This window comes from Barbus barbus (assembly GCF_936440315.1).
Source record: "Barbus barbus genome assembly, chromosome: 5".
In the NCBI taxonomy this organism is placed as follows: Eukaryota; Metazoa; Chordata; class Actinopteri; order Cypriniformes; family Cyprinidae; genus Barbus; species Barbus barbus.
Window position 1 is genome coordinate 22,853,572 of NC_136733.1, and position 26,447 is coordinate 22,880,018.

Sequence of the window (26,447 nt, forward strand, 5' to 3'; positions counted from 1 at the left end):
TTATATTTACATTTGGGCCTATTGAAACTGAGATCAGTCAGATTAAAAACCAAGCCTGATCACAGAGATGGGATTGTGTCGGGGAACAAATCTGGGTGAGGCTACAAAAAAATTCTGCTGCATAAAGGCATCAAGAGCACACAATTGCCCAAAAAAAGAAACAACACTGCTTTTTAATTGAATTGTCCACTAGATGGCAGCACGCTACATGTGAGCAAACTACTTGAACCAGTCTAATGATACCATATTATTTACAATTAAATTTAGTAGCCTATCATAAATAAAGGGACACCTTTTCAAAAATTCTTGTAAATTTTGGAAGGTCGGGGTTGTCACATATTTTAATCAATAAATGAATATTTCCCAATACACTTATGTAATTATTTGAACGTGTGTGACAAGTCACAATAAAAGAAAATGAAAGCTTACCCTGTCCTGACATTTCTAGTATGAATGACTCTAAACCTTATGACAACGACATTCTAATTTTATAAAAATATATTTTTTACAACAGTAACTGTTATCGTATCTTAGTAGAGTCACTTACTTTTACAGGAAACATAAATGACAGTAACATATTAGCGTGTTCCAGTTCTGTTCTACCTTACAATTGTGAGCAAACATGCTGCAGTTTATATTGCAACATTTATAGAATAAACCTTTTCTCAATGTAGAACATACAGAATATAATATGTCTTGCATCCAAACCTCAAACAGGCGTGTGTGAACATGAAAATATTGTGTGTGTGAATATGACAGTCTTAACAATCTAGTGACTCCATATTGGGGGCTATTTCAATTTAGTAATCTTGACCTGTACTGTAGCCTATATCTTGTGGTTTGTTTTGGAACTGTTCTAGATGGCAGCTACATGTGTACCTTCCTTGCGTTATTAACTACTTTTTAATACTGACCAACAACACACATTTTCAGTGCTGTAAAGTCGTTTGTTGCTGTCTATTCTGGCACACTTTCCATCTACTTTCACTGGGAAACTGTTTAAAAAGCAATCACTTGTTTGTTTGTTTTTTCTTAGTAGCCTACAAATTACACTTTGTGTAGCCAACAGTGTTGGGAAGTTTACTTTGGAAATGTAATATATACAGATTACAAGTTACCCTACTTGAAATGCAATAAGTAGTGTCACTTTTAAATTACTTTATTAAAGTAATGTAACTGATTACATTTGATTACTTTTTGAAATTTCAATGTTTTCAACTGTTAATCATTTTGAAACTGTAAAGCAGGCAGGGTTAACCTTACAGTAGTGCTCAACACTTATTACTGTCAGACTTTCAAAATCCTTCATCACTTGAATGAAGACTGTAATATTTTAATTTTAAAGGAGACATTGGATGCAAAATATCTTCATTTGCATATACATGTGTCTTAGTAGTGCGTAGACACAACCACCCTACAAATCCTGTTTTTAATCCCCCAAAAACCTAAACAGTTATCAAGCCAGTATGATGTCATATTGCTCAGGCCCCTCCCACAACCTCTGATGTACTGTCCCATATTAGCATATTTACACCCTCAGCCAGTTGTACACAGTCTGTCATTTTCTCCGTGCATGAGCAGCTGTAGCGACAACAGTGTCTTGTAAACTATGCAGGTGTTTTGTTGTTAGATGTAGAAGAATATAAGAGTCCTAATTTTCTCCAGACATCTGAGCCACTGAGGACGCAGTGATGGTAATGCACCAACGAATACTCCTAAATTCGTTTATGTCTACGCTAATCATTTTCTCCTTTTCTTTTTGAATAAGGGATAATTCAAGGCAAGTTTGTTAAAAAGTTAAAATGCAAGAATGGATCAGCACCCATTGTTCATGATGCAGCTGCAACTCCAGAAGTAGTAAGTCTCACACTTTATTTTTTTTTAATGATTATTTGTGAATCGCCTTTGCTCTTCCACGGAAGAGAGGGGCGGGGTGAGCAGAGCTCATTATCATGTAAAGAGATATGAACCGAAACGAGTCGCTATGAACAGAGCCGTTTTTTGACAAGGTAAAAAGGGTGTTGTTTTACACGACCACTGAGACCATTTCAAGAAGACCCTAAATAATCATACCAACTTGTGGAAAATGGGCATCCGATGTCCCCTTTGAAGCACAGCTACCACAAAATCAGACTTACTTTAAAATCATTCTGAGGTTAAATACATATTTAAAATCATAATAGTTTAATGGCTATGATACTGTTTTTGAAATAAAATCTTTGCATAGCTATGACAGGAAACACTGCCTTTAACAAAACAGTTAATCTTAAAAAATTAAGCATATCCCATATAGGAAATAAAAGAGTTATCAAATAAGCGTATTATAAACTCCTGAAACATTTGGTGTTTCATATTTTAGAGCACTGTGTGTGAAAAAAACCAAATCAGATGTAACCCCAATTGTAATCCTTAACATTGTCATAAGTAACTGTAATTTAATTACATATTTTTTTCTCAGCAACTGTAACTGGTTACAGTTACTTTTATTATGTAATTCCGTTACATGTAACTATAGTTACTTCCCAACACTGGTAGCCAACACAACTGTGAATGCTCAAGTGAAGGTCTCTGAAACTAAGCTAGAAGGAATAAAAAGATATTTGAAGGTTTGTGAGGGTAAAATGTCGTTATTAATATTGAAATAAATCAAATGCATATCATACTTTCTTGGTCAGACTTTACGACAATCTAGGTCAGAAGAACTCGAATTCACCGGATTACGGAGGCGTGGCTACAGTCAGAGCGAAAGGTGTTGAGTGGGCGTGGCCATCCAGGTTTCTTTGCTCAGACATCTAGCGAGAGAGAGAGAGAGAGAGAGAGAGAATAGAGAGGGCGCCTGTTCACTGCGGTCCATCCAATAGTGAGGAGCTGATTGAGTCGCTATGGTGACGAGATTGTTTCGACAGAAACTGTGATGGGTTGACAGGTGCGTGACAGTCGCGTCTGTGGAAGCATGTACGCCAAAGGCAAGAACAGCGTGCCATCGGATAGTCAAGCACGAGAAAAGTAAGTTATATTGATCAGGAGGTGGAGGAGGAATTTTCGCGATCATATCTGCAGTCGCACACACACATTTAGACAGAGGAGACATATAAGACAGCAGCTGGCGCATGTACTACTGTATGCTTCGCCTCTCAAGTTACGGGCTTTCTGCATTATGAGAAATATTATTAGATCACTTATTGAATCGTGTGGTCATGTAACAGTCTGTATGATTATCAAGAATAATTCGTTTTCTTCATCGTTCTTGAGCAGTCAAAGGCAGAATCTTTTTTAACTCAAATAGTTTGCTTGTCCCTTATTTGTAACAGTGTTTTATGCATCTCACATTTGAGTGACCTTTCCAGCTGTCCATCTGAATGTCTGTTGGCTGTTTTTCCTTGTCTTATAGACATTTTGACTGATCGCTAAACAAAACAAGCTTGGTTATGTTATGTTGTTCTGTGCCAGAAGGTGTTTAAGCATGAATCACAAGGATGCTCAAGCCATTTCACAGTAATAGTGTGGCTGAAAAATAGTATGGACAACTTTATTTTCAACATCATGATTTTATGCTAAATGTATTAATTTCCACATGATTTTTTTTTTTTTTTTTTTTTTTTTTTTTTGTGCTTTGGCTGCTTATTTTCAACATCTGTTTTAAGGTTTTCTCTCTTTTGTGCTGTCCACTTTGAAAGTTTTCTCTTTTTTTAAATTAAAACTTTTACACATAAAGAATTGAACATAATGTTTGAGAAATATCATTAAAATAATGTTAATTCACATGAGACGAAGACATTATATCTATTCTAGAAACAGCTGTTTTATTCTACATGGACATGGACCAATAAGTAGTCCTTGCTAAAACCATATTTCTAAACAAAATTCATAGTCAAAGATAAAACTAAAGGTGCTAGGTAATGTGCTTAGGGTCGTTGTATTGCATGTTGAATGTTGTCAGTCTTTTTAAAGTCTGTAACATCTTAAATTGCATAGTGTTGTTGGCCGTTTATCAGTCGTGTCAGTTTACTTGTGTCTGGTAAACTTTAATTTTAGTCTATTCTCTTTAAATTTGAACAGAGTAGAAGTTGAATAATATAACTGGATTTTAAAAAGTAATCTTAAGCACCCTCTTAACTTAGAAGTTGCTCTTGTGTTGTTAAGATCACCAAACATTGACAAGCTCACCTGTAGTCCGATTTGTAGGCCGATCTCAGTTTGAGGAGTCACATTTCTTCATGATTGTCATGAAGGTGATTTAAACTGTCCTATAAGTAGCAATAAGTTATTATTAATAACTCTCTGTGTGCTTTTGGGCTTCACTACATATGCATACATATGGATCCTAAATGAACATTTGCCAAATGCCAGAAGTGAGTCAAATTTGGCATTTTTTGAGTAAATAAAATGCCAGCTGGCATGTAACCTTATTAGGAACCGTAACATAATACATGGTTTAAATCTGACCCTTGCTCATGTAAGTGATCTGAGCTATTCAAATCAAAGACATCTGTCACAACATGTCTTCTAACAGCTTTTAGCTCAGTGGAAAATGTATTATAGGATGTTTATCTATGCCTGAAGTTTCTTTTCTTCTCTAGAACTCCATGCGGGAACACATGTGGAATATTCCTCACTTGGAGATATCAAAACAAAATGATGAAACAAAATCACCATGGAGGTTTTTGTGACAGTTTCCAAAGATAATGACTTGATTTATTTATTTATTTTTACATTTGTGCATTTGGCACAAGCTTTTATCCAAAGCGAATTACATAGCTTTCAAACATTGTGTTAGTTCATGCATTCCCTGGGAGTCAAACCCATGACCTTGGCATTGCTATCATCATGTTCTATACTCTTTGAGCACCAGAAAAAAAACATTTGTACATTTTCATAGCTGTCAAGTTATATTAATGAAACTATCATATATTTGAAAATCACCATTCACCAAGAATATATATGTTATCTTTGTATTTTCTAATGTGGTGAAAAGTGTTGTTTCTATGTTCTGCAGTTGTATTCAGTATGTAAGAGAATGACTGGTGTTGTCGTTCCTGCTGCTGGAACAGTTTTCCTGCAGAGTGGTTGGCCTCTGATATTTTTCTCCATCATTGATATGCAAGCAGCATCACACCGGCGCTACTGCAAGGTTAAGCAAGCGTGACGGCATGGCTTAGATACCGGCCAGGAGTCTTTCTCTCTGTCTTTAGCCTGTGTGTTATACAGCCTTCTTTTTTCACATATCACACACACACACACACACACACAGTCTGCATGGTCCTTTAGTTTTCCCATGTGACCTGTTTGAAATCCAACAAAGTTAAGTGGTTTCTCCTTTATTGTCACTTTGGTCTGTTTCCCCTGTAGTTGTAAACTAAACTAAGAGCTTCTGGTAAGCGTGTATGTTGTAAGTTCTTTTCCATAGCTGCACATTTTCTCCCCGCTTTCATCTGCAAGATAAGCTGGCATTTCCTGTTGGCGTGGAGAAAGGCATTGTTTCTTGAGGTGTTGTGCAGCATGCTTTGGACTAAACCCTAAACTCCTGGTTTTCATTCTGTGTGTTCAAATGCCTGCTCAAGTCAAATCTTCAAGAACATTAAACACGGGCGCTTGCTTTGTTTGCATTGTCTTTGTTTTTATAAAATTATTTTTATCTTCAGTTTTATTGACACTTTATGATAAATAAGAAAGCAAACCACTTCCATATTAACTAGCAGAGCAGGCCCAGTAGACTGAGGAATGTAGCATTGTCCTGTCCACACAGGATATGAGTTTCATTCCTTACCTAGATGGCCTTTTCCCCTCTAAAATACTTTTGTTGTTCTTTCATAGCTTCATTTCACCTGTTTTGATTCAAAGGCTAAGTGGAAGAATGGTTTGTTTTTTTAACGTCTTTCCAAATAGAATTTTTTTTTTTTTTCGAACTGACATCAGTTTGCACACAACTTTAACCAAAAAGAAAACAAATCTGCCATGACCACAATTTGCTTAGAAATAAATCTACTGTAAATTTGCACACAACCATTAAAAAGATTGGGATCAGTACGATTTTTAAAGGGGGGGTCTAGAGATCTTTTTACTACGTTTTTCAGCATGGATGCCTTAAATTGATCAAAAGTAACAGTAAAGACCTTTAGATTGTTACAAAGAACAACTGTTTCAAATAAATGCTGTTGAACTTTCTATTTGTCAAAGAATCCTGAATAAAATGTATTCACAAATTTAGCACGACTCTTTTCAGCATTAATAATAATATTACTTCAGCAAATAATCGGCATATTAGAATGATTTCTGAAGGATCATAACCACTATAAATGTATATATTTTCAAAGGATTAGTAAAAGAGGTAAATAAAAGCAACTTTTGTAATCTGTCAGCTATTTTACAAATCATGGTTGCAATTATTTTTTTCTGTTGTCCTCATGTCACTCTCCTTCCTCCTTTTCAGCTCTCATCATTAATCATTTATGAGTTCCTGCTTTTCTGCCTCTCCTCTTCTACCAATCTCTACATTTGTCTTTCTGTGTTCATCCTCCGTTCTCTTTCACTGCACCTAATGTGTCAAACACATACCCATAGCCACATTTGTTCCCAATATACAAATACACACAGACAGAATCACCCTCAAACTCCCCGCTCTCTAATATCTCTTGGGAAATGAGTCTGTTTGTGTCTAGCGAGTGTAAGGCAGCCAATGAGAATGTTGTCAGTTCATCTGTAGAACAGGGAAGAGCGCTGTGTTGATGGGATGACGGCGCTGCATGAGGTTAACGACACACTCTGAGACTATGTGCTCATCTCGTCTCTCTTCTGTTCTGTCATTATTATCTCTTTATATGATTTCTCATATTGATTGTATATCCAGTATCTTGAGCTGTAGTGAACAATTATGAGATTTTAATATTACTTGATTTATCTGTTCATTTTGTTGCACAAAATAAGTGCATATTTGTCAGAGTTATTTATTCAGGCTTAATTTTGTGTGTTAATTTCATGTTTTGATCAATGGCCCATAAATAGCTACTGAAAACTGTCTTGAAGAGAATCAAACTTGATCGTTAATTATTTAATTTAGGGTTTATGTAATTGGTCATTTGTATTTTTTATTTCATCTTTTTATTGTATTTTGTATATATATATTGCAACTAAATCGCAGCTTGCTTGTTGGTTGTCATTTTTATTGTTATATTTCTTTAATGATGTTTGCTAAAGCAATAATAGCTCAAATTGTGTGGCTTGTTGAGGAGTGCTGTCACTTTTTTAGGGCTGCAGCTATCGATTCTTTTTGTAATCGATTAATCCAGCACTTAATCGATCGATTAATCGAGTAATCGGATAAAAACGTTTTTTGTGTTTTTAAACAACCAAAACAAATAATGCATAACGAAAATGATGTGGCTGTAAAATGATCAAGCATTTGGCTTTTATTTCTCAAAAAAATAAATATTTATTCAAACTTCAACATTTGAACAGTGCATGACTGAGCTGGGCGAACAAAGCTGTCCATACTCCGTTGTGAAGTGCTGAGAGGGAGAAAAAGAGGAAAAGCAATTTAGCTTATTAAAATGCACAACAGGTTTCCCCATACACAAAAGAAATATGTTTTCACAATATATCTGAAATATATTTGCATTGTTGTTCACTTATATTTATCATTTTGAAATATATTCTGAAATATAACTAAAATATATTTATTGGGCCAATTTCGAATATTTGCATATATTCCAAAAAACATATTTCAGATATATTGTGAAAACATATTTCAAATATATTTATTTTGTGTATGGGTCATGCTGTAATCTAGTCCTGAAAGTATATAGTATGTTTCATCGTAAAAGCCATTCACAACTTTTTTGACAGTAAATTATTTCCATTGGTTAGTTACCCCACAGCTGTTAAATAATGTACGTTTATCATGTAAGGGATAAACCATGACGGCCAGTGCAATTCTATGAAAATATACCACACCTCCACGGCACGTCGTGACCGCATCACACATCACAACGTCATGCGGTATATTTTCATTAAATTGCACTGGCCGTTGTGGTTTATCCCTTACATAATTAACGTACATTATTTAACAGCCTTCCTCTCGACTAGCAATCACATTGATTTAACGCTACATTGAATTTATTACCTTGTCTCGGGTGACGGTCCTCCGGTCTTTGAGTAGAGTGGATGCTTTGTTTAGATGCTGTAGCATGGACGACGTGCTGTTGTGGTATGCTAGCTCGATCTTGCAATATACACACACCACGGCGTTCTCTTTACTTTCCAATTTGAAATGATCCCAAACCTTGGACATTCTGTCGTTTTCTCTTGTTTGAGTCTTCTCTTTGCTCATTGTTACCGCTCGCATCTTCCATTTTGCTGCCCGCGCTCTCAAATCAAAACACCGCTAACGACTTGCGTCTCCTTCCGCTTTTTGGGTGACGTAAGCGCGTTGTGTCATACAAAAAAATAATAATTGCGAAAGAACGTGATGTGAGCTTTAAAATTATTTAAAAGAGGCTTCGAGGCAGAGGAATTTGCCTCGATAATTTTTTGTAATCGAGTTACTCGAGTTACTCGAGGAATCGTTGCAGCCCTACACTTTTTATATAGGGATTTATACCTTTCATCTCTGGCAAATGGTAGAAGGAGTAAAAAAAACAATTCTATAGACTTTGGAGGAGAAGGCCTTTTTGGCTTAGCAACTATTTAGCAACTAGAAATCCCTATAACAATAACAGTAACAATACCCTGGCAATCATCCACAACTCCATTTAGAAGGAAAATGTCAAAACTGAGTTAATACTAAAACTGGTGAAGTATGCCTGTGCACTGTATCTTTTAATCTTAGACTCCTGAAACCTGGTTTCTTTTCTGTTCTAGTTGGAAGAGTTGGGATTTTGCTCAAAAGAGCGCACAACTGTTCAATTTCTTTTCTATTCTTTGTCGTTAGAATATGAAAGTTTGCTGTCAATCTCAAGAGGATTGATTTTCAGGAGCTCAGGACCCCCCGTCATTCCTCCAACCTCACTTGAGTTTGATCTTGGTTTGCCAATGTTCCTAAACTCTTCTGTCATTATTCCACTTCAGCATTTTCTTCTCTTGTACAAACACCGTCTTCTACATTGTGGTGAATGTTCTTCATATTTGTTTGTGAGCATTCTCTGAACATTTGGAGGTTGTTCAGTGCAGGTTTCTGTCTGCAGAAACAAGCAGGAGAGTGAATATTTTGTCTGCATTTGACTGTGTCTGAAATTATAAATTTAATAGGATGCCGCTGGACTGTGCTGACTCAGACTCACTTACACATGCATAGAGGATACTCGAAAGATTTAAAAAATCATGAGCTTCATTTGAAGGAATTCTACCAGTATATAAAAAAAAAAACATCATGGCAAATAAATGGAACTACTGAAAATATCCGTGTCGGACTGTGAACTGCAAGTGAAATGGTGAACTGAAGAGTAATGGAAACTGAACTCTCAGTGAACCTGAGGTTTGCCCAAAGTTTGTCTTGATAATGATCTCCAAACAGGGACTCGTTTTGATATGTATCCACTCATTTTGCCTTATTAAATTCACATATTGGTTACTCACCCATATGAGAGGATACACAGCCAGGCCATAAATATATGGGTTCAATTAAAGGGACAGTGCATTCAAAAATATATACAAGATATTTTCTCTTGTGTTAAGATATTCACATTGTTTTTCCCCATAAAATAAAACTGAATGCTGACCAGAGGCTAAAATGTAAAAAAACAAACAAAAAAAACATAAAGTTCAATGATTCCTTATTATTCCAAACCCATATGATTAAAACAGAAAGGAACAGATTAAAATTCAAGTCATTATTAATTGAAAATCTTTTTCTAGGCTCTATCTCTCAAATCTAATTTGTGCAATATTGAAAATACACATATAGTATAGTATTGAATATTTTCAGAATTAAACTTCAGGCTTTTGGTCTTAAGTCTTTTTAGTCTTGACATTGTATTCCATGGATATTTTTATTAGTGCTTTTTGCAGTTTGCCATTCACCTTTCACATCCACTGTATGAAAATAGCAGCATTAACATTTTGTGAACGAGAATGATTAAATGATGACAATTCTGTAAGTTTGCCATGATAATTGTTTCTCGTGAACCATTTTAGGACAATTGAATTCTATGTAGCCACTGGAACCAGACCTAAGACTAGAACTAGCATTAGTATGGAAATAAATATTCATTCATATTCATAAATGAAATGTCACTAAAAAGAAAGTTGCCTTAAAGTCCTCTTAACTTTCTGTCTCTGCAGATTAGCTCTGTATGTGTACGAATATCTGTTACATATGGGAGCTCAGAAATCAGCACAGACCTTCCTATCAGAGGTAAGTGAACTACCTTTTTGCATTTGCAGCAAGATCTGAAACTGTCACTAAAATGCTTCTAAACACGAATCTATTTAAGACGCTGTAGTTTAGGAGATAATGTGTACATGTAGGACAGTTAACGGCTCCAATGAAACCCACACTGTTCTATGATCCCAGCTTACCGGTAATTGAATTACACAGGATACAAAACCACGCTGGCACGAGAAACTGGGCAAACTGTTTCTGTTTAATGGCATGGTCTTATGGAGATGCAGCAGGGGTCTGTAAGCTTATTTACACAGATTTTCATAGAACAAAGTGTTCACTTGCTCTGCTCTGTAAATGAATGTGGTTTATATTCAACATGAAGTTTTAGTTAGAATAGCTGGTTGTGAAAGGTTTTAGATGACCCAATACACAGAGTGGACGATTTGAGACCTGTTTGCACTGCAGCCACAATTCATCAGACAGCAAGCAATGTTTTAACTTTCTTCTGAAGGGTCTGTTTTAGAGACACTCAACGTTAATGACTTGACATTCTCTCAAGCTGCGTTTGGGGAAGAGATGTTTATATCTGTGTCCGCGACAGCTCGCTTGCTGATGACATGATCACTGACAAGATACAACTGAACAGTAAAAGTAAACGCAGATGCAGATGAGTGCTGCAGCTCTTGAGTCAAGTAAATATTTGTGAATTACAGAGGAATAAGATCAGATAAATAGTGGAACAGAACAAAGAGAGAAGAGGAAAGACAGAGAAAGAGACTGGCACAATCACAGAGGTAAAAACACAAAGGCTGGCCCACCACTCAGACGTGAACATCAACAATCCAGACACTGCTGTCGTGACTCAGACTGGCCTCTGTGACTAAGCCAGCCACCCCGTCCATTGTGGCCGGTTTCCTTTGCGACTCCTGTCTTTTGCCACCCTGCTCATGTAACCAGTTCACGCTGGACTTGGACCCAAAAATAGCCATAGCTCTTGCGGCAATGTATTGAGATAATGTTGGGCACACCCGTGTTGTTTATGGCGGCTGTCATCAGCGCTTTAATGTCGGTAAACCCATCTCACATGGCCAGTGACTGAAACTGATGATCTCATCGAGACGGATGGTGTTTTCTGTTCCTGTTTAGTCTTTTGAAAAAGAGCTAAGGATGAGAAAGGAGAAGGGTTTGCAGAAGCTTTAGTGATAGCTGACCTTCGCCAAGCAGTCTTTTACTGACCGTCCATATCCACAGTATTATCAGAGAAGCATTTGCTCTATTTCTAAATCAGTGGATTTCCTGTGTTTTGATTGTATTTTTCAGAAATTATCCAATAAAATGTTGCTAATAAGCTTATTTTTAAGGCAAGACACTACAGACAAAACCATTCACTGGCAGATTTGGAAATTTTGGGCTATTTTCCTTCCATAACTTGTCTTCTTGTAGACTGGTGGAAAGAAAATATCCAAAATATGCTTTTAAGTGTTCATTTTATTATAAAAATGCTTTAATTATTTGTGTCTGGAGATTTTATTATTAGAGATATATTTCATTCTGAAGGTTTTTACAGAGTTTCTGATTCGTGGAGCGAAAAAAAAAAAGATATATCCAAAATCTCCTCTGTAAAAACCTTTAACTCTAACAAAATGAAAACCTTTAACTTAACAAAATAAAAAACTTTATCTGTCAACAAAATGAAACTGAACCTGGCTTTATCCAATGTTCAGATTGCTGTTCTGGAAAATTCATGGAAATTAGTGCATAATTGAATTAGATAATGCCTCATGTACACATATAAACATAAAATAATGTAATAATGTAATAGAAAAAACAATTGTCTTAATGTGCTGTGATAATCATCTGTGGAAAGTATGGTGACATCTGTTTGGTTAAATCTTTACCCTACTCACCTATAGCGTCTTGCCTTAAAATCTCCAATTTCTTTCTATATCATATTCTGCCAAGGAGAGCAGAGCTTAGTCAAGTGTCAGTTGGTTAAGTGAATTTTTATTAATGAAGTCATAGACTGAGTCACACCGAAACTGTTTCAAACGGATGCCAAGTAACAGTTTTATCTCTCAGATTTATTCTGGGCACCATGTTTGACTCAAAGTTCAGCTCTCCATGGCAGAATTTGCCCTTAATTATGTTTAAATCCCAAAGGGAGCACAGGTCGACTTGTGACTGAATCGTTATAACTCTTTCTTTGTTCTTTGTTTAACTTGGCAGATCCGATGGGAGAAGAACATAACATTAGGAGAGCCTCCTGGGTTCTTACACTCATGGTGGTGGTAAGGAACTATGCTTGAAAGTTTCTTTAGCACTATTTGGATGGGATTAGTGTGGTAAAAGTGTTTTGAGTGATAATTATCAAGATAGGAACGGTAGATTAATGGGATCTCTAGTTAAATTTTCCTTCAACTTTTCCCTGATTTTTTGACATGTAAAAGGTCATTGTACTATAAAGCTGTTATTGAAACCAAGCTCAGGAAACAACTTGTTTCCATTTTGTCACATTATAACGTCATAGTGCGACAAAAAGCCACCTCTGCAGATCAGATCAATGACTGCTTCTACATGATCGCGTCTTTGGCCCTGCCCACTGTGAGATGAAAAAGAGAGAGGAACAATACAGGATAACTGGACTAAAAATAAACATTACCTTCTAAAGGATCCTGCTAATGAGCTGCTGCTTTCTGGAAAGAGGGCGAAGCCTTTACTGTTCTGCGAATATAAAAAGCTGAATGTTTATCAGTATATTAGATCTATGAAATGGCGCCTCTCAGACACAGTGACAACAAATTACGCAACTCAACCAGACCTCGCCGCCTGATATTTTTTTGCTCATGCCTTGGAGTAAATTATTTAAATGTGGGATATTGAGACGTGTACGTTCCAGAGGAAAACGGAGGACTAAAATTGAAATTCAGAAATTTGATCAATTTAATGCATTCTCGCTGAATAAAAACATAGTTTATTTAAAAAAAAACAAAAAAAACAAGGGAACACCTGAGCAACCCCAAAAGAGAGGAACCCCGAGTTAGTTATAATATTAGATGCTCTGTGATTTGTACAAAAACACATACATATTTGATTCTTACGAATACAAATCTCATAAGTCATTTGTGAAACAAACATTTCCTCAGGAAAAACTAGTCCCATCCAAATAAGGCTTTAATTAACTGAGAATAGTCATTTATTCTGCAGTAACAGTCTTTTTCATTATATATTGTACATCTTTTATTGCAGTGTTTTCTGGGACCTCTACTGTGCTGCTCCTGAGAGGAGAGAAACATGTGAGCACTCAAGTGAAGCCAAAGCTTTTCATGATTATGTGAGTATGAATATGTGTTCACTTGCAATGAGGATAATCATGATTTGGTGCAGGAACCACCTTTTTATTGGCTGCTGAAAGCACGAACCCAGTTTCTAAAGAGAAATTAAGGAGATATTTAGAACCACTGATAAACCATTGAATACATTTTAGTGTTTTGTACTATAAACAAAAGCAGTATGAAAGCACTGACCTGTAGAACAGCAGGTACAGCTGGTCTCTGGAGAAACCTTGCAGGATAATTGTGAGCGAGTGCATAGCTCATAGAAGGAGAGGTAAGGGGAGCAGGAGGGGAATGGAAAGCGGGAAGGATGATAAATTGGTAGTCTGTGCTAGAGGCATTATAGCAATGATGTCATACATTTGCGGTCATCTTGGCTAGAGGGAGGAGGACACCTTGACCTCCTCTGAGTATGAAAGAGAGAGAAATAAAGAGCAATATGGAAGCATATGGAGCGACATAATGTGATTAGATTAAAAGCTTGTCTATAAGAAATAATGTCCTCTAATACCTTGATTAAAACCACAACGACTCCACCTACAAGACAGGTACCTGTTTGTCGGCCACAAATTATGTAGACCTCATGACCAGAATCACTAAGATTAACTGCTGACCAGCCTCAGCTCATTACGATAAAAGCCTTCGCTTTTAGTTCATGCTTCAATCATGTGAAGTGCCACACTGATTCTCATTCATGCATGAAATGTTGAAGACATTAAATCATAAAATAATTTAAAGTGATCTATGATCATGGCGACATTGTGTTTAGCAAGTTTCATTAAAGTACTCCATCAATCATATTTCCAGAGGTGTTTTCATCTTAATTAATCTATATATTCATAAAGGTATATATAATTAAATATAAAAATATTATTAAATTGCTTCGCTTAAAGTGATGAAAATAAAAATAAAAATTCTCTCATCGTTTACTTACACTCAAGTTGTTTCAAACCTGTATGAGTTTGTTTCAGCTGTTGAACACAAAAGAAGATATTTTGAAAAATATTGGTAACCAAACAGTTAACGGGAGCCATTGACTTCAATAGTATGAAAAAAAATACTATGGAAGTTAATGGCTACCGTCAACTGTTTGGTGGTTACCAACATTTTTCAAAATATCTTCTTTTGTGTTTAACAGAAGAAAGCGATTCTTACAGGTTTGGAACATTTTCATTTCAATTTGTAATTAATTTTTAATTAATTTTTAAGGAAATATCTCTTTTGTTGGAAAATAGTTTCTGTGTGTGTGGTCTCTAATATTGTGTACTTTTTAGCAAAGCCACAGTAATGATTATACATAACACGTATTGTAATATTCTCACTTAATATACACATCCAAAATGTGAAGTATAACTAAATCTTGAAAAATGATCCAGCGACTCACCCCACATTGATTTTCATTGTTTAACTGCCATTTTTAGCATGGAAATATTGTCTGCTGTGCTGTAAGTGCTCTTCAGATGATTCTCCCCTGCCTAAATGAGCCTCCATTTCCCTGGCAATCATAAACACACTCTATTTTTACCCACTCTTTCTCATTGTGTTCCCCCCCCAAAAAAACCCCCGCAGCAGACAATGACTGGTACTCTGTTGTCTTTCTGTCATTTAACATGAATGGAACGAAGTCTGAGACTCTGGAGATCAGTTGATTTTTGTCAGTGTTATTTAGTGCTACACTTTGCATGCTCTTTTCCTTCAGTCACCTTTCAGGAAAGGAACAGTTTGCCTGTTAACTAGTTCCAGTGACGATATTCATACATTTGAGGGGTTGGAATAGATGGCATACAATTTTATCATTACATTACATATTGCTGAATCTTCAGTCTATGGTAAAGTGTGAATTTTTTATTAAGTTTCCTGTATTTGTATTTCCTGTATCTGTCATAGAAATTTTTTGTCATGATTGTTAGTGCTTAAATAGATTTAAGAATCAGGATCTTTTTATTTTGCTCCTTAAATCAATAAGTTTATAGTACTTTCTCAATCTCATTATAATAATTCATTTTAAATCATAGTAAATTAAAAATAAGAGATCACACTGTTTGCATCAGTATAGCTCTTAAATAATCCACAATAAACTACTAAACCATCTTTTAATTTAACATATTCTGGTACACTATTAGGCAACACTTGTGTCATAAAAACAGCATCTACGATTGTTTTCCCACCTGTAACTTTAATTTCACTGGAAACTGAAAATATATAGTGGCTGAAGGTCTGGCTATGTGAGGCTACTTGATGACGAACATACTAAAACCTAAATGTGAAATGTTCTTTTAAGGTGTTTCATTTACTTTTTTACCATTATTTCCCCATTGTATAGAAATGCACTATATGACTCAAAATCACACTGGTGTTATTCATGGTTAAACCATGCTCTATTAAATATATCAAGTAATTTGGTGGTCTGTGGTTTGTAGCTAAAACTACAAGTAATTTTATTAATCAGCACCATTTAATAAATAAGCAAATCCTGAGCATATTTGGTTCCGAGTTCTGATAAGCCTAATGTCTTTACATGAACATTCTTCATATTCCCTATTGATGTTCTCCTGTCTGGCTTAAGGCTAGTCTCTTCTGCGCTTTCATTTTCTTTATGTTCACACAGAGTAGAACACAAACAGCAGCAAATTAAACATGAGAGAAAGAGGGGAAGCACGGCAGCATGAAATAGCTTATAATATTATGCAGCCTATTCAAGCATGTTAATGAAGATTTTCACCCCTGAATGGAGAGAGATATTTCACACAGTGTACTCACATTCAGAGCTTAGATTTTTGCTGTCACACTGAATAGTGTAGCTTGCATGTGCTTTTTTGATCTTTGTTTATCTCTCTCTTATCTATGTTTATCTCTTGCCCAATATCTTTGGGTGCTCAACATTTTTACTTTAAAATGTGTTCATTTTAAAGTAAAAATTATAGATAGTTTATAAAACTATAGTTTATACTTTTTATTATGTACATAAATGGACCAATAACATGTTAACACATTTTAGCTTGACAGAATGAATGTAGCTTCTTATGTACTATAATAATAATGTTTTGTTGATATTTTCAGACAATATTGTGGCATTATTGGATGAAGTACTCAAATAATAAAATTGAGATTACGTAACAGCATATCACCTTATTATATTATATTATATTATAAATATTTTGAGAAATAATACATAATCCTTTAGTTTTATGTTTTTGTTAATATTATGGTGCTGAATAACATTTCTCCTAATAATTCCTCTCAAAATAACTTTTTGTTCATGTTTATCATCTGCCGCATTGCTTTTACTGATTTCCCCTGTGTTGTTTGGGCCAGTGTGAAAGATGATCGGCACGATGGGGAGAATCCTTTTATCATTATTGTGTATTTAATCTCAAAATGGGCTGATGCACACAATCTGAGCCAGGGTACTTTTACACACAATTGAATTCATGTGCATACGCATATTCTCAGAGGTTCCTGTAATGTCTGGCTGGCCGTGTTCCAGAGGCCGAGAGGTGGATTCAGAGTAGAGTGAGTTAGCAGCTGGGATGGGTGTTCATTGTGGGTTAACTGAAAAACACTGTTGTCCTGAAGTAACCCCCTCAAACACACACAGAAGCAAACACACACTGGTTAGTTAAAGCTTGCCATCTGTAAAGCAGAGAATGTTTGCAGCAGAGAGAGACAGCAGGAGAGAAGATGTGGCAAGGATGACCTCATCACTGCATTAGATTAGACTGCAGATATTGTGGAAAAGGTTGCCTGGTGGTTATAGGACCGCATCATTACCCAGGAGGCTTCTGGCTCCATCCTTAACACACAATCAATGCTCCAAGTTGTTGTTCTGAATCTGATATTGTGCTTTAATGGGTTGTTAACACAGAATACATAAAAGAAAAAAAAAAGGTTTTTTTGAAGTATATTTTTTTAAACTCGCGTGGGCCATTTTTGGAAAACTGCAAACGACACAAGCGCAACAGTGATCCATGCTGGCCTAGCATGTGTTTACATAGAAAAACAACAGAAAACTGACAGTGGAATGCAAATACACATTCAGTGTGAATGGCCCCTATTCCATCACTGCCATTGTAATTTGGAGGCCATGTGCAGGCACAATCAAGGTTGCCATTTGCTTTGTTTTTGCTTCACCAATAAAATAGTCCCAAATCCCTAGCAGAATCAACTGTTGATGTTTCAAGCAATGAGTAGCATTCCTCAATGAATAAGTGTTGCTGAAAGAATAAGCTAAGTGAAAGATTCAATGACTCTCTCATAAACACATGCTGTAAAAAACTTTTCTACATTTCTAATTGATTTGCACAGGAAGTGTCCAATGTCATGATAGGGGGTGAATAGATGTTTGGAGCAAGGGAGAGATTAATAGAGGAGGGCAGCTAGAGTCTTCCTTCCTGTCTGTATCACTGGTATATTTCCTGTTGTTATATTGCTTTGTCTGTGTTCTCAGCTGGCTTTATAGACTAATCTTACCATCATTTACACATGGCTCAGGTTCTCGTGTCACTATAATGTATCTCTGTTGTCTCTCAGTGGAGCTTATGTAACAATTCACATGCTTAAAAGAACAGATGTGAGAATGACTGAGATTATAAAAGTTGCTTGTATTTTGGATGAATGTCAGTGAATTTAATGTTGTATATCAATAGATGAATATCTCAAGTTAACTTTGTATTGTTTGGTTAGTTACATGAACTGAATTCCAATTTTCCTTTACCACATTCATCCTCCATTCAAGAGTTCTGACAGACTGGATCTAATGTTTTCTGTTTCTCTCTTTTGATCTGAGTAGATTTATTTCTCGCTCTGAGTGTGAGGAATAGGGATGTTGTCCTGATGCAGCTGATGAGAAAGTCTAGACAAAGGGACTTGCCATTCTACCCACGTTTCTCTAATGAGTAGAGAAATGAGTCTCTCTACCCAGCCAGCCACTGGAGGAATCTCTTTCACACACACACACACACACACACACGCACACACACACACACTCACTCACTGCCTCCTTACTGCAGACAGAAGGAGCAAATCTAATAAATATGGAAACATATTGGCTGTGTATATATAGTACAGCTTTTTCTTTACAAAGTAAGAAAAGAAACATTGAAAATGTACATTTATAGGATAAATAATTTCCATTGCAGTTGTATGAACTAGTATACATTTTTAAATGATTCTGACTGGCCATATCTGGACTTGGAGTCTTCTGAGAGAAAAACGAATCAATTTGGTGCAGTGCCTGTCCTCAAAATCAGACTGCGTGAATCATAATTTTGCCTCATTTTTTTCTTTTTTTGGTTTTTGGGATGAAATGCATTATGACCCAGCCATATTTTTTTTATTTTCATCCTAATTACTAATGGGTATTGTAGAGTACAGACGGGATTCATGGGCATCCAGAAAGCCATCATTAACCACTGGAGATCACGGCACTGGGTACGGTCAGGTATGAGTGTATGTAAGGGGCAAACAGGGGAAAGCAGTTGTTTCTGTTCCATTTCCAACGAGTAGAAAGCCTAAACCGCCAGAGAAACTGTAGTACATCAACACTAGTGCTGTTAATTATTCACTAGACAAAATGTGTTTGCCAGAAGGGCCAACTTCTCAGTGTCTATGTCTTCCCACTGTTTCATATTTCCTCTCATTGTCCAAGCCTTAGGTTTGTGTATGCGCAAGTTATTGCTAGAGCAGGTAATGTCAGACATGAGGTTTATGTGCTGATGGCTGTTTAATGACCTCCATCTCTGTGCTGTCACCTCTACTGCAAATAGAATTCTCTTTTAGAAATACTTTATGCTCGTTATGCTTAATGTGTTTACAGTGTGCAGTGTACAGTAACTTGTCTGGCCATAAAAAAGAGCAGCAATTATAATACAGTGTTCATGTTTTAAGTCATTTTTGCTGCTTGTTTATTGCACTGGTCTTCAAAATGTCATTCATTTTCAACATGCTTGTGTTTTTATCAAAGTGACATGTAACATGATATGTAACATCCGACTCCTCTTTAACAATCTTCCTGTGACCTTTATGTTGTTTGTCTTAATATTTGAAGATATTTCAGGATATTTCATCTGAGTTTTGTGTGTGTGTGTGTGTGTGTGTGTGTGTCCTGTAGAGTGCAGCAGCGACACAGAGTCCGGTGATTGGAAGTCCTCCTGGAGACGGTTTGCCTTTGCCCCCAGGATTTTTTCAGGTACACACACACATTTTTGTGTGTATTTTCATGTGAAGTATTGCATTGAATCAGTAGGCTTTGTTCACACATCTCACTAACCTAATTTGATAAACAAATTTTCAGATTTTCCTTTTTTTTTTTTTTTGGCTGAAGTGTGTCCTGTCCTGACAAACATATTTATCGATACTGATTTTATACATTGTTTTTTAACTATTAAATTGATTTTAACGTCATTTCATTGAAACATCTTTTTCATAAAGGTCATTGAATGACTGTTTTTTTAACTGACTGAAACACAACAAAAGAGCGGCATGGAAGAAATAATTTCAGATAAAAGCAGTGAGAAATTATTTTCTTCTTCTGTGACTGACAGTTGAACTGGGAGAGATATGCTGAGTCAGGAGAGATTATGAATGAATGGGCAATTAAATATTTATTCAGGCCAAGAAAACTATATGTGGATGTCTGTAGCAGCAGATTATGCAAGGATTTCCACACTTTCATGTTTTAATTGGAAAGAGGAGATGTGTGTCTTTTCAATTATTTGTTTAATTATCTGTTATAATGTGTTTTATTTGAAGGAGGATTTTGAGTGCATAAATACTGGACTGTGTGTACGCCAGTGATAATGTTTCAGAACATACATTGATTAACTGTCAGCAGCCAGTCTGAGTGCTGCTGTCCTGCCTGATGTGTATTGACAATCGCTCATTGGTAGTCTAAAACTCGGATTCCGCAAGAATCCAGCTGTCAGCTCTAACAATACTTTCTTCAGTTGTCCTCTCTAACTCACACAGTTTGATCTGGTTTTATTTCAACCAGCCCTCAGAGATATCAGCTTTGAACTTCATAAATACTGTTGAAATACAGCACTTTCCTTTTTATTGAAGCCAATGTGACTTGCTGTTTGCAACCCATTTTGTGTGATGTATATGAGTAAAACAGGATAGTTATTCATTAGAATTTGATTTAGTGATGAAAAGTAGAGAAAAGTCACTCAATATAGACTTCTAGAAATTGCATTACTGTAAACATGCTTTTCCTGTTTTTACATTGAGGTATGAATTAAAGCCACATATGTTGCCAATAAAGTTGTACATTTGAACATCTAATGTGAGACTGAATTACAGATGTAAAATACAATGTTGCAGTGTTGCCATCTGGTGGTGTGATTTATGGTGCCACTCGGTTGCTGTGGTTTGCCTGCTGGATGAACCATGAAAACTGTTGAGTGATGTAGACTAAATTTATTAATTGTACTCTGTCCTTGTGTTTCCTCAGCAGTTTATGTCTCCTCGATACCCAGGTGGGCCCAGAGGTTCTCTCAGAATACCCAATCAGGTATTTATATCTTCTGCTTTCGGGATCTCAAGTTTTCATTCAGTGCATGATAATGAATGTTACTTGATTTGAACAGGCTTTGGGGCCTGGGAACCAGCCTCTATTACCCAGTGGGATGGATCCTACAAGACAGCCAGGTATTTAAAATTCTAACAATTCTGTAAATATGACAGCAATGTATGATCAAGTCCACCTCACTACCTACCCTTTGTGTGTTTGTTTATGAAATGCTTTGGATAATTTTATTATTCAATTTACATCCAACAAAACTCACAGATATCCTCCCAGATTTATAGAAATTGTGTCTGTAGATTCTGTAAACAGCTGTAATAATACATCAAACTAAGAAATATGAAACCGCTTTGCTTCCTTTTCCCATTTCAAAGGCCATCCCAACATGAGTGGGCCCATGCAGAGGATGACCCCTCGAGGAATGGTTCCTATTGGACCACAGGTGAGTTATCCATGGATAATTATGTAAATTTGTATAAGCATGTTACAGTGCTCACAATCTTTATTGTTATGTGTTATTGGGTATAACTGGTGTTCCAGAACTATGGTGGTGGGATGAGACCTCCCCTAAATGCCCTTGTGGGACCTGGGATGCCTGGGATTAACATGTAATTGTATTCACATTACAGTCCATTATCATTCCATAGATACTACCTTTAAGTCAGAATCCCTATTATACTACTGTATAAAGTTGTATAACACTGTATATTTTTATACTGTTGTGTAAAGGGGTCCTGCAGGAGGACGGCCATGGCCAAATCCACCAACTAACAATTCGGTTAGTTCTCAATAACTTACCTTGTGATAACTGATCAAAAGTCTTGTATCCTAAACAATATAAATACCCGTACTTTCTCCCTGCAGATCCCTTATTCATCCGTGTCTCCAGGCAGTTATTCGGTAGGTAATGTTGTCTAAGGTTGTTTTTTTTTTGTTACCTTGTCCGAGGTAACTTTGGGTAACACACTCTGGTCATTTGAATAAGCAGAATCAGTGTGATTGTAGGGTCCCCCAGCAGGAGGTGGCCCTCCAGGAACACCCATCATGCCCAGTCCCGGAGGTAACAAATACTGGAGCAGTCAGCACAATACTAACTACTTCAAGTCCACTGACAAATGCCATACCAAGTCAATTATTTTGTCTTTATCTAAAAATGAAAAACTAATGTGTGATGTAAACTATTGATTTTAGAGTCAAACAACTCAAGTGACAACATGTACAGCATGATCAGCTCAGTCCCTCCCAATGGAAACAGACCAAATGTGAGTCTTGGTAGTTTCTTAAATATGGACATGTAAAGTATATTTGGTTTTCTTATGGGATTTTTCCTTTCAGTTTCCATTAGGTGCAGGTTCCGATGGCCCAATAGGCAGCATGGCAGGCATGGAGCCTCATCATATGAATGGTTCATTAGGTAAGACAGATTCATTTAACTGATATACTGTAACACAATGGCATATATATACAGTCAGGTCCATAAATATTGGGACATCGACACAATTCTAACATTTTTGACTCTATACACCACCACAATGGATTTCAAATGAAACTAACAAGATGTGCTTTAACTGCAGACTGTCAGCTTTAATTTGAGGGTATTTACATCCAAATAAGGTGAACGGTGTAGGAATTACAACAGTTTGCATGTGTGCCTCCCACTTGTTAAGGGACCAAAAGTAATGGGACAATTGACTTCTCAGCTGTTCCATGGCCAGGTGTGTGTTATTCCCTCATTATCCCAATTACAATGAGCAGATAAAAGGTCCAGAGTTCATTTCAAGTGTGCTATTTGCATTTGGAATCTGTTGCTGTCAACTGTCAAGATGAGATCCAAAGAGCTGTCACTATCAGTGAAGCAAGCCATCATTAGGCTGAAAAAACAAAACAAACCCATCAGAGAGATAGCAAAAACATTAGGCGTGGCCAAAACAACTGTTTGGAACATTCTTAAAAAGAAGGAACGCACCGGTGAGCTCAGCAACACCAAAAGACCCGGAAGACCACGGAAAACAACTGTGGTGGATGACCGAAGAATTCTTTCCCTGGTGAAGAAAACACCCTTCACAACAGTTGGCCAGATCAAGAACACTCTCCAGGAGGTAGGTGTATGTGTGTCAAAGTCAACAATCAAGAGAAGACTTCACCAGAGTGAATACAGAGGGTTCACCACAAGATGTAAACCATTGGTGAGCCTCAAAAACAGGAAGGCCAGATTAGAGTTTGCCAAACGACATCTAAAAAAAGCCTTCACAGTTCTGGAACAACATCCTATGGACAGATGAGACCAAGATCAACTTGTACCAGAGTGATGGGAAGAGAAGAGTATGGAGAAGGAAAGGAACTGCTCATGATCCTAAGCATACCACCTCATCAGTGAAGCATGGTGGTGGTAGTGTCATGGCGTGGGCATGTATGGCTGCCAGTGGAACTGGTTCTCTTGTATTTATTGATGATGTGACTGCTGACAAAAGCAACAGGATGAATTCTGAAGTGTTTCAGGCAATATTATCTGCTCATATTCAGCCAAATGCTTCAGAACTCACTGGACGGCGCTTCACAGTGCAGATGGACAATGACCCAAAGCATACTGCAAAAGCAACCAAAGAGTTTTTTCAAGTCAATCACCTGACCTGAATCCGATTGAGCATGCATTTCACTTGCTGAAGACAAAACTGAAGGGAAAATGCCCAAAGAACAAGCAGGAACTGAAGACGGTTGCAGTAGAGGCCTGGCAGAGCATCAGCAGGGATGAAACCCAGCGTCTGGTGATGTCTATGCGTTCCAGACTTCAGGCTGTAATTGACTGCAAAGGATTTGCAACCAAGTATTAAAAAGTGAAAGTTTGATTTATGATTATTATTCTGTCCCATTACTTTTGGTCCCTTAACAAGTGGGAGGCACATATACAAACTGTTGTAATTCCTACACCGTTCACCTGATTTGGATGTAAATACCCTCAAATTAAAGCTGACAGTCTGCAGTTAAAGCAATCTTGTTCGTTTCATTTTAAATCCATTGTGGTGGTGTATAGAGCCAAAAATGTTAGAATTGTGTCGATGTCCCAATATTTATGGACCTGACTGTGTATATATATATATATACACTGAACAAAATTATAAACGCAACACTTTTGTTTTTGCCCCCATTTTTCATGAGCTGAACTCAAAGATCTAAGACTTTTTCTATGTACACAAAAGGCATATTTCTCTCAAATATTGTTCACAAATCTGTCTAAATCTGTGTTAGTGAGCACTTCTCCTTTGCCGAGATAATCCATCCACCTCACAGGTGTGGCATATCAAGATGCTGATTAGACAGCATGATTATTGCACAGGTGTGCCTTAGGCTGGCCACAATAAAAGGCCACTCTAAAATGTGCAGTTTTACTGTATTGGTGGGGTCCAGGGGGGTCCGAAAACCAGTCTGGTGTGTCCACCATTTTCCTCACGCAGTGCAACACATCTCCTATATATATATATATATATATATATATATATATATATATATATATATATATATATATATATATATATATATATATATATATATATATATAATCATCCATTTGCACATTGAATACTTTAAAGTCTCTTCCTTTTCCCTACATTCAACAGCAGGATCTGGCGACATTGAAAGCCTCCCAAAGGTATGGGGCATTTCCATACTGTTTTGACAGACATTTAAACAGTGAAATTCATTTGTGGTTTCTGTACTCATATTCAATGATCACATTCATCAGAGCTCACCAGGAAACCTCAGCATGAATAATCAGCCTGGCACACCAAGAGATGATGGAGAAATGGGTGGCAACTTCCTCAACCCATTTCAGAGTGAAAGGGTATGTATGCAGAAAGCCTTTTCTATAGGATCATTTGTGTTAAATACAGCAGCTTCTGTCATTCAAACTACATTCCTGTCTTGCAGTATTCTCCAAACTTGACAATGAGTGTGTGAAAGGACAGCACAGGAGTTACGTTTTCACCGTGTTCAGCGAAAAAACAGGATCTTCTCAAAACCGGCTTTGTTTTCTACTCATTTTGTCATTGGTGAATTATTGTGAATTACAGTAATGCCATCCTAAACTAAATCTGAATAAACTTAAGCAAGCCATGAAAAGAAGATGAAGACACCTAGAAGAAGCTTTTCCACCCTTTTTTTTTTGTCATTTCATTCTTAATATTGTCTCCTGTTTGGATTCCCACAGGGCTTAATATATTTTTTAATTATTGAATCTTTCCACAAGTTTTTGTATGTTCCTTTATGTAATTTTTTTTTTTTTTTTTCTGTGGTATGCAGCATAGCTGATACCAAAAAAAAAAAACAGCAGTTCCTTAAAATCCTCCACTTTTAGATGCAGCATTATTCACATTACACCGTTATGACTGAACAGCAAAAAAAAAAAAATTGTTGTTGAATGAACTAAACATGACATTTCAAGGCCTTCCTTATATTGCTAAACAAGGATTTGATCAGATGACGATCACTGACAAAATCACCCTTTATCAAACACACTGTTTAGGCAAACCAAAGGTTGGCTTAATTTCATTTTTACTCCGGAATAAGACAAATGTACAGTACATCCCTAAATGTAATGGACTGACTTGCATTTTTTAGGACAGGCCTCAAGATTTCTTGTCATGTTGGATTTGTTCTTGTAAAATCTGTGTGAAGAATTTGGATATGCTGATATAAAGTTCATTTTCACCATTTGTAGTATGCGTTTGTGTATGTAACCTCTCTTGAGAAAACAAAAGCCACCATAAATGAATTATGCAACTACTTTCCAATAATATTCTTGCTGGATATGAAATTTGAGCAGGTTAAAGAGCTTAATTGAGAAAAACTAATATATGTGACCCTGGACCACAAAACCAGTCATAAGGATCTTTTTTTATTATTGATATGTATACAGCATCTGAAAGTTGCATAAATAAGCTTTCCATTGATGTATGAATTGTTAGGATAGGGCAATATTTGGCCAAGATGCAACAATTTGAAAATCTGGAATCTAAGGGTGCCAAAAAATCTAAATGAAAAAATCGTCTTTAAAGTTGTCCAAATGAAGTCCTTAGCAATGCAGATTACTAATAAAAAATAAAGTTTTAGATATATTTACCATAAGAAATTTACAAAATATCTTCATGGAACATGATCTTTACTTAATATGCTAATGATTTTTGGGTTAAAAGAAAAATCGATAATTTTGACCCATGGCTATTGCTACAAATAAACCTGTGCAGCTAAAGACTGGTTTTGTGATCCAGGGTCACATATC

The 26,447-nt window shown here is 36.5% G+C and overlaps 1 protein-coding gene across 1 annotated transcript; it reads left to right on the top strand.

Annotated features, from left to right (window-relative positions):
• The first annotated feature begins 2,782 nt into the window (after window positions 1-2,782).
• On the top strand, window positions 2,783-25,881 carry ssbp2a (single stranded DNA binding protein 2a). Its single transcript, XM_079417767.1, has 17 exons — window positions 2,783-3,006; window positions 10,276-10,348; window positions 12,545-12,606; window positions 13,565-13,649; window positions 19,760-19,837; window positions 21,101-21,160; window positions 21,237-21,297; window positions 21,547-21,614; window positions 21,713-21,780; window positions 21,902-21,950; window positions 22,037-22,072; window positions 22,178-22,232; window positions 22,364-22,434; window positions 22,508-22,586; window positions 24,787-24,818; window positions 24,912-25,010; window positions 25,097-25,881. Exons 1-17 carry the CDS (start codon window positions 2,954-2,956, stop codon window positions 25,124-25,126), a joined length of 1,059 nt encoding a protein of 352 aa, XP_079273893.1. The 5' UTR covers window positions 2,783-2,953; the 3' UTR covers window positions 25,127-25,881.
• The last annotated feature ends 566 nt before the right edge of the window (window positions 25,882-26,447 follow it).